This window comes from Dipteris shenzhenensis, chromosome 6, assembly GCF_047967505.1.
Source record: "Dipteris shenzhenensis isolate YYH24624 ecotype China chromosome 6, Dip_SZ_1.0, whole genome shotgun sequence".
NCBI classification, from domain to species: Eukaryota; Viridiplantae; Streptophyta; class Polypodiopsida; order Gleicheniales; family Dipteridaceae; genus Dipteris; species Dipteris shenzhenensis.
The window spans coordinates 40,873,409-40,882,885 of record NC_141601.1 but is presented as its reverse complement, the minus strand read 5'-3'; the positions used below and the strand labels follow the sequence as shown (position 1 = coordinate 40,882,885).

General features: G+C 46.4%; 1 protein-coding gene across 1 annotated transcript; it reads left to right on the top strand.

Moving 5' to 3' along the window:
• The first annotated feature begins 5,808 nt into the window (after positions 1-5,808).
• Positions 5,809-6,828, top strand: LOC147901171 (uncharacterized). Its single transcript, XM_087375395.1, has 2 exons — positions 5,809-6,259; positions 6,605-6,828. The coding sequence occupies exons 1-2, from the start codon at positions 5,978-5,980 to the stop codon at positions 6,680-6,682; spliced, it is 360 nt and encodes a 119-aa protein (XP_087231521.1). The 5' UTR covers positions 5,809-5,977; the 3' UTR covers positions 6,683-6,828.
• Positions 6,829-9,477: the final 2,649 nt, after the last annotated feature.

Genomic DNA, 9,477 nt, shown 5'->3' with positions numbered 1-9,477 from the left:
TCAGGAACACACCGAGACCAGCAGGGCAGCCCCGGAAAACAACTCTCCTGGTAAAAACGTCTTCTTTTCTGCTGAATTCAGCCAAGAAACAATTTGTACTTCTTCTTTCCAGTCAAGAACAAACCAAAAACAAGAAGAAAATGTGCGCCCCTGCTAACTAGAGGCACCTGGCAGCACACTGGCAGCCGAAATCAGCAATTGAATTCACAAACTTGGTTGCCCAGCTTCTCTGCAGCCCTAGTGATCAATGTCGAGCACAATCTTCGCGACAGATGCAGTAGACAGTCACCTGGCAGCACTTGGAAGCAAGGTAAAGGTGCGCCAATCAGCGTGTCGCATCCCGGTCTGTCAAAATCAGCAAACTATCTGCATAATCATGGTCGCCCAGCTTTGGAGCATTGCCCAGATATGTCTCCTGATTGCCCGTTTAGGCACTTTTTCAGTCACCCACAAAAATAGTCAATTTTTATTCAACCACTCTTTTGCACTCTTTTTTGCGCAAATAAAAACTACCCCAAGGACTAATGAATACACCAACATGTGCACAATTGCCACACGTACCACCGCTCTCGGAATTCCCGTGCCAATGGAATTTAATTCCCTGAGTCTGTTTTCTTTTGGCTTTCCATTCATGGAGGGATTGCAGAGAACCAGTGGAGATCACGGTTTGGGGCTGATCCCACTTGCCCTTGCTATCATTCTGCAAAGGAGTCAGTGCGACATTGCCTTTGGGACTGTAGTCAGGCGAGGACTGTTTGGAGAGGGGTTGCTCGAATACTTAGCATTTATCATACTTCCCCTTTCTTCATGACTTGGGGCTCGATCGCATGGTTATCCCTTACTGGGTCCCAGGTGTTTTATGAGGGTGAGCCTTCTTCTTGGGCACTCTTGGTCCACCGGCAGGTGATAGAGCCCCGCTCCCTTCAGGATGTACCACTTACTCCCTTCAGAGCTTCTCAAGCTTCAGTGGACACCTCTTGGGAGATTTTGGCTAGCATTTCCTCTTGGCACATTTGGAGAGCCAGATGTACACAGGCCTTGGATGGCACCCAGATACACCCATCACAAGTGTTCATGGGTATTTGGACTAACACAGTTCACACTTTGATAGCCATTTGGGCTAGCATGCAGGGCCCTTCACGGGCAGCCTCTTCTAGGAGGACTGTATTTCTTCGAGTTTGGAGGGGTTCTCGCTTTTTCTCAAAGGTTTCTACCGGATTGAGATGGCACTATCAGCCCCAATCCTTTCTTTTTGGCTCTTGAGCTTCTCATGCATTGCATGGTGTATCCCGTATGGAGCTTGCTCTAACAGTTTTCTTTAATACTTAATAGAAGTCTCTTTTTGCAAAATAAAATCTCCGAGTCTGGTTGACACGCTAGTTGCTCTCGGAATTCCCGTTTCTCACGAGGGACAAAGTATTCAAGCGGGATAAATTCAATTACGTTAGAATTTAATAATTATACGGTGGCCAATGCACCAAATGGATGGGAAGTCTGCATTCTTGAATGGAAATTCTAGAATAGCCTGTGAGCTCTGAGATTCCAAGATCCCTAGACATGGTGTACAGATGGAAGAAGGCACTATATGGTCTTGAGTAGGCTGTGAGAGCTTGGAACTAGTGTATCGACACCATCCTCCGACTCAGATCCAAACCTCTATCTTTCTAGTGAGCATGGTTTGGTCACTTTGATCGTCCTCTACGTTGATGATATCATCGTCATAGGTAGCCATGAGTAGCACATTGTTTTGACAAAGGGTGCTTTGTCTCGTGAGTTTGAGACCACTTCTTCTTGGGTTTAGAGATCCTGCAGACTCAAAGGGGGTTCCGTGTCTCCCAATAGTGGTATGTTCATGAGTTGTTGAAGGCCTTCAAGATGGAGCAATGTAGATCTATCTCTTCACCTACGGATCCAAACACCAAGCTCAACATACACGATCCTTGTTAGCCGACAAATTCCTCTTAGTATTGAAAGCTGATCGGTTCATTTAATTGGTTTAGATTTTCTCTCAAATTTTTGTGGGGTTATAAAGTTCATTCATATAGACACCACTAAAGACAATGGCAGGCATGCTTGCGTATATTGCAGTACTTCCACTGTACCAAGGGTCAAGGCCTGTTTTATGACTCGGGTGAAGGAGCACAGCATTAAGTCAGTCTTAGCGGTTAGAGTGACTCGATTGGGGAGGCAATTCAAACTTGACTTCCTCATAGGGTTTCACCCTAGGCCCAGCAGTAGTGTCATGTATAGGGTTTCACCCTCGAACAGTAGTGTCATGGACTAGAGAAAGGTAGCCCATTGTTGCTTTATCTGCGAAGTAGCGGGCTACTTCTGTGCGACTTGTGGGATAGTACGGCTGAGTGATTGCTCGGCAAGATCGGGTTTCCCCACCAGTAGCCCATCATCATCCAATGCGACAATCATAGCTATATTGCTATTGCTAGGAATCCGTTTTTTCATGCTTTAGACCAAGCTCATAGAAATTCAGTATCACTTTGTTCAAGAGATGATTGTGGAGGGGGCACTTTGGCTTATTTTTTGTTTGACGGCAGCCAATGCATCATACCTCTTCACAAAGCCATTACCTACAACATCACTAGTTCCATGGGCTTGACAATCCATCCACGAAATGAGAGGGGGTGTTGACATCCAGAGGAGGTCATCGCTTGTCTCTATCATAGTAAGTGAGGGCCATTGTTGTGGGTGTGCCCGCCTGGAATGAGGATTCAGCTGAGAGCTATTGTTGTCCTCTTTGTTGTGCTAGAGGCAGTGTTTTTCGGCGCAGCCAAAGGAGAGCCACACATGGCAGAACTAGGCTAGATAGGGCTAGCCATTTGGCCGACCTCGGCCAACTGGTTGGCCCTATCATGACTCATGGGCTTGATTGACCAAGGTCAGCTGTCCTTGTCAGGGCTGGCTGCTGACTCAGCCCCAGTAGGTGGGCCGACCCCCTACATGGGGGTGCCCCTTGCCCTATACAAAGGGCTCATTCCTCCCCTTCGTTGCATTGTCCTGCAGCTTCAGCCCCTCCTGCGCCACCTCCATGCCCCTTATTGCAGCCTCCAATAGCAGCCAGGCCTTGCCTCTTCCTTGTTGTACTAGAGGTCCTTCCAGCAGCTCCCACATTTGGGAGGTGTATCTTCTCTTGTTCCTTCGCATTTTGGAGCTGGTTGAGATTTAGGCCTGCTCGAGTTCTTTTCGCATCTCTCTTCTTCAGTTTTGCATTTCAGTTTGCTGTCTATCTTTTGCTGCAATCTTTTCATGATCTTGACCATAAAGTAATCCTAAGAGCTGACATGATGGCACTCTATGGGCACAAGACGTGATGCGATTGCTGTCCATGGACTACGGGCTGTTGCTGAATGAGAAAAGAGCAAAGGACTGCATAGAAATGCTGATTCAACCTTTGTAATAAGTGAACTACTGGAGTATACGTGCTGCTGCTGCATGGAGATCTGCTCCAAATATGGCAATAAAACAATGCTATGTCTGCTCCCAATCTGGCTGCAATGGACAGTGGAAGAGGAAAATGTCAAATGAGAAATATGTGCTGTCTTGAGGATCTGAGCACATCGGAGGGGTGCAAGGGCAGCGCTGTATGTGTGGGAAAGATGGTGCAGTAGTAGGAGATGGATGCTGAAGTCTGAGGTGACCGAGGAATGGGAAGGGGAGGGGCTGTTTAAGTAGGTAGGGACAGGGTAAGAAGGTAGATGGCGCAACCAACTGGTTGGCCAATGAAGACCAGGTAGGCTGGCTCATTGGGTATTTTTAAGCACCTGTTTTGGCTAGTCATGCTCTGGTATTTGTCCCCTTTTCTTGGCTCAATTGATGAGTTGAATTCTGCTATTAAGTGATGAGTTGAATTCTGCTATTAAGTGCCCCATTTGTGGCCTCTTTTGATGCTCAGCATGGCACTGCCATTTAATGCTTTTCTTGAAAGGTTGACCTACCTAAATGCATTGTCCAATTCTCAGTGGGTACGAGGGACTGGACTGACTCGAGAACACTAACAATGTAATTCTCTAGTGGGTACAAGGGACTTGGCTGACTCGGACCCTAAGTCTTGAAGACTGTTGTACCTGGCTCGTGCCTTACAAGTTACATTTCCCCAGGATGGGGCTCACAAATGGTGTGGCATACATAAAAAAATGATCTGGTTCTATTGCGACACATAAATTTGGCTAAAGTCAAACAAACAAGTGTCATATTACAGCATAGTGTAGGGGTGCATGTCACATTGCTTAACTGTGACGGTAGGTTTATGGTTTCTGAGAAGTCCACGAAGATATGCAAATACTCTTGGAAGAATCCTTTGTCAAGCCACAATAGCTCATGTGTTTCTCGGTCTTGAAGATTTAACGAATCCTTCAACTGCTGGAATCCTGTTTCCACTTGTAGAGGAGGATTTGTTCGGGCTCAATGGCTTTTGCTTCATCGAGCACTTTTAATTGCTGTTCATCTAGGACGTGGTGTAAAGTTGGTTCAGTGTAAGGCTTCATCCAGGAAATGTGAAAGACATTGCATGTGACATTGCTTGTGTAAATACTCTTGATCGGACATAGGGGCAAGGACTGCTAGAAATGGGGCAAGGACACTGTTGGAGAAGGTGCCTCACAGGAGGAGAAACTACTGTCACATGGGCACAACTGTTATATCAGCTCCAGTTGACCCAGGGTTGGTCGGTTAACCCTAACTGGTCAACCAACCTTGGTCGGCCAATGCTAATTAGTTGGTCACAGTTTGGTCATGACCCCGTGTTGACCTCCGTGCTAACCACACCTCGGCCCTCGTATGAGCCCTAACTGTGGCTGGAAATGTGCTTTGAAGAGCTCCATAGCTACCCACTCTCTGACCCAAAATCAGGCACGAACACATGCTCCTCACTGTCACCCTATTGGCTTGATCACACCCACATACTACGAACAAGAGATGCTCTAATCCAACACCCCCTCTTAGCTCTTGGAAGTAGAGCATCATCTCTAGGGAGCTGGGTGGGCCTTCCAAAGCAACAACTACAAGATTCCATCACGTGATCATCTGTTGCTAAAGACCGCCTTAAGTGTTGTCTGGTGAAGCCCTCTCGGCAAAGAACCATCTCAGCACAATCATCGAAAATTGAACTGCATGCTCCCGGCCTATTGACAAACTCACTTTGCTACACCAAAATCCTCCAATGGTAACAGGATGCAATTAATGCTGCCACTACTACAAGATTGTTATGGCATGAGTACCTAGAATTACCCAAATTAGAGAGAATTTAGTATGTAAATCAATGGCACTAATTAAGAGAATAAGAATGGTCCAAACGACTCCAAAATTAGAGTCATTGAGTGAGATACGTAAGTGAGAAGCTTTATTAAGTTGTAGGGTATTGCCTAGGGGTAAAAAGGGACTAGAACAAATGAAGTCTAAGGGGGTGAAGGAACTTAGAAAGTCTAGTACCCAAGGTTTAAGGTGTAACCTAGGTCTAGGGAGAAATGAAAGGGCACATCTAAGAAACCTAGGTCTAGGGAGAAATGAAAGGTGCAACCACTCGTGTGGTCACATCCCATCTTCCACCTCTTGATCCTACGATTGTACCCTCTCACTCATCACTTAGCCGTGAGAGCACATAGGGTATGTCCTAGACACATAGCTAGGCAGCCTAGTAGAGGAAGTATAACATGATAGGCATAGAGGTCACGGGGGCGTTTCCTGTAGCATCCAGGTTGTAGGAGGGCTTGCAAATCATCCATAGAGTCTTAGACTTTCCAAAATCAAACAAAATCAACAAATGCAGTAATAGTGGTTTGTAACATTTGGTATTAGAGCCGCTTTTCGGACATGGGAAGTGGGGCGACCGCGCTAGGACGCTAGGAATTATGGAGAAGGCACACAACGAAATTGTAGATGAAAGACACCGGAGGAAGGGAGCTTCAGGTTATTATAGAAAAGAGAGATTGGGTGTGAGGGCGGATAGTAGGGAGTGGAACTGTCCATGAATTCCCATGGCGTCGTGTTGTTGGAAGGTCAGGCCTCCACCAGCCCCCAAAAGAAGAATTTCCGGATATCCGAATTGGAGGATGCCTGCCCGCAGAGGGAGCGGGATGCGTGGAGTGAGGGTGCCATACACTCTCTTTTGGATAGTTTCTCAAGGAAATACGTCTCCTTGAATCGGGGAAACCTGCGGACAAGGGATTGGGAGGAGGTTTCCCAACAAGCAATTGATCGCAACCAGATTGTGCGGATGAATGTCAAATCCGCGATGCTTGCGAAGGAGGTAGCCTTTCTCCCTTGGAATTTCTCTGAAGCTAGACTCCACGGACGACTCTCGTCTAGATAACTTGATGATGCTTGCCAGAGCCCGTTACATAAAATCCCAAATTATCCGGATCATCCAAATATTTAAGCAGGCAGCATAGTACTATTGTACATGAAGCTCTGTTTTTGCGAGTACAGCTGGTTGATTCCTGCAAATAAATATGTGTTCTCTCTTCTCCTTCTTCTCCAGTGTACACATCGTTTCCTTCTTCTCAAGCGTTTCAGCAAATAGTCGTGTGTCTGTTTCAGCAAATAGTCTATGCTGCAAGTGCTAATTCTATGGGCAGTCCTATGCAATATGCAGCTAGACTTTGATACCCTGCACGACTTGCTGGGTGAGATGGACGACTTGTTGGGTGAGATTGAAAGAGAGGATTTATAGGCGAGTTGAAGAGACGAGTAAAAGAAGCTGAAGGGTCTGTGTTGAGACCTGGGCGAGTGACAGACGAAGCTCTCAACACCAAGCAGTTCCATGTTCTCCCGTTAAATCAATTATCAGGTACAACAGCTCTTGGGCGCCTCTAAAAACATTAGTCTTGTGCTAAGATATCGCAGGCCTTGCATGTCGGCAGTGCTTTTGTTAATTGTATTGATGATTCTTGGGGTCCTGTTAAATCACCAATAGAAAGGGCATGCATGATTTTCGTATCTTTAGCCCATCACTCTCCTGCAGCAAGCCACCCAAGTTGCGTGATTGGAATGCAGAACGGGGCGCATAGTGGAGATTTTCAATAGCTTCGAGCTTAAGTACGACGAGTAACCTGACCTGTCTACGACGGGCTAGCGACCCGCTCCACCGGGTCTCAAGAAGCTAAAATGTCTGAAACCAACAATATAACAAAAGAAACATTTAAATGCAAGCAACATACTCTAACCAAAAAAAATCTCTATGATATAGTACTTCAAAATATTACATCCGAAAGTGAAGCCACAGAACTCATTGATATGTCCAAATACACATCCGCAAACAAAGTCATAAGTGGACATACAAAATCCACAATAGACACACAAACATCCCTCAAGGGGAAAGTCTACGGCCATGTACTATAGGGAAAAGCCTGCGCCAGCCATGTACACATCCGCCACATCCAAAAAAAATTCTCTATGACAGAGTACTTTAAATTATCACATCCAAAAGTGCAGTCACATGTCTGAACATGCAATAGCTACATCAAAGAACTGATTGATATATCTTGCAAGTGCAGAACAATCATTACTGAATCTGAGGTAAAGTGCCCAAAGGCAAAAGAATAATACACAGCTGCAAATAAAGTCATAACTGAACATACAAAATCTACAATAAACACACAAACATCCCTAAGGGAAAAGTCTACGGCCATGTACTGCAAGGAAAAGCTTGCGACGGCCATTCACTCCACATCCACCACATCCGCCGCATCCACCGCGGCTACGAACAGACAACGGAGTACCAATAATCGTATCTGGATCAGCATCACATAGAAAGATAATTTAGGAACTATAATTATTGAGCCTTTAAACTTTTATACATGTATGTTGGTAAAACCCAACTCATTCTTTAGAGTACTTACTCAGACACAAAGGGCTATCAATAATGCTCACAAAGGTGTACGTGTAGTCCCCATTTTGCCCTCGATAGAAAATTTGTGTCCGCACACATTCATAGTATCCCAGCCAGTGAACAGTGATGGTTTGTGGTCCATCATCCCTATGAAGCCGGCAAGCCAGGACAACGTAATATCCCAAATGGACTCGTCCATCCAAAGGATTGTGGACGTCGAGATTCATTACAAACCTTGAATCAGGAACAGTCCTAAAGGACAAACAATAGCATGTTTTCCCACTCACATATAATCCAAAAATAAAGCAACAAACAATGTACATGGTTCTTACCCCAAGGTAGCTCTCCAGCTCAAGCAAATCCTCTCCCCACTTGCTGCGTGTCCTCGCCCCTTCCCCTCTGGCACTGCGATTGTGGCTTTGCCACTAGAAAACAAAGTACCTTGCGCCACATCTGTGACTATGACTGTGACTATGCCGCACCAGTGTCAGTGCCACATCTACGACTGCGCCAGTGCTAGTGCCACATCTATGACTACGCAGTGTTGCCTCGACCACGTGGCCTCTAGTCCTGCGAGGAGCCATTTATTCTACACGTGTTGGCCTGTACCTCGCTGCTCCCCCCACACGATCGTGCCATGTGGCACACTGCCTCGCCGTGCGTCAGTCCCAGAGCACCCCCATTGGTGCGCGAGAGGCTCTCCAAAGGTGCCACGTGCCCGTCAGAGCTTTTCCCGAACCTGTGGCACACTGCCTCGCTGTGCGTCAGTCCAGAGCACCCCCACTGGTGCGCGAGAGGCTCTCCAGAGGTGCCACGTGTCCGTCAGAGCTTTTCCCGAACCTCCACACTACTCTGAACCTCCCCGCAACTACATCCAAACCTCTACTTGCTTGCCACGTTGGCATGGGTTCCACGTGGCAGCCTCTCATAACTCTCACCCTCCTTAATATATAGTATAGATATAGATAGTACATATTATGTATAGATATATATAAATATATAAATATAAATATTTATATTTATATATTCATATATATATTGATATTTATATATATGTTTAAATACATAAAAATATAAATCTATATTTATGCCCTCTCTCTCTCTCTCTCTCTCTCTCTCTCTCTCTCTCTCTCTCTCTCCCCCTTTCAAACATGGATGATAAATCTCTCTATATTTATGCCCTCTCTCTCTCTCTCTCTCTCTCTCTCTCTCTCTCTCTCTCTCCCCCTCCCTCTCTCTCTCTCTCTCTCTCTCTCTCTCTCTCTCTCTCTCTCTCTCTCTCCCTTTCAAATATAGATAAATCTATATTTATTCCTCCCCCTCCTCTCTCTCTCTCTCTCTCTCTCTGTCTCTCTCTCTCTCTCTCTCTCTCATTCTCGCTCCTCTCTCGCTCGCTCGCCCCCCCCCTCTCTCTCTCTCTCTCTCTCTCTCTCTCTCTCTCTCGCTCCCCCTCTCATTCTCACTCCTCTCTCGCTCGCTTGCCCCCCCCCCTCTCTCTCTCTCTCTCTCTCCGCCCTCGCATTCTCTACTCTCCTCTCTCTCTCTCTCCCCCTCCCTCTCTCTCTCTTTCTATCTCTCTCTCTCTCTCACTCTCCCTCTCCCCTCTCCCTCCCCCCCTCTCTCTGTCTCTCTCTCCA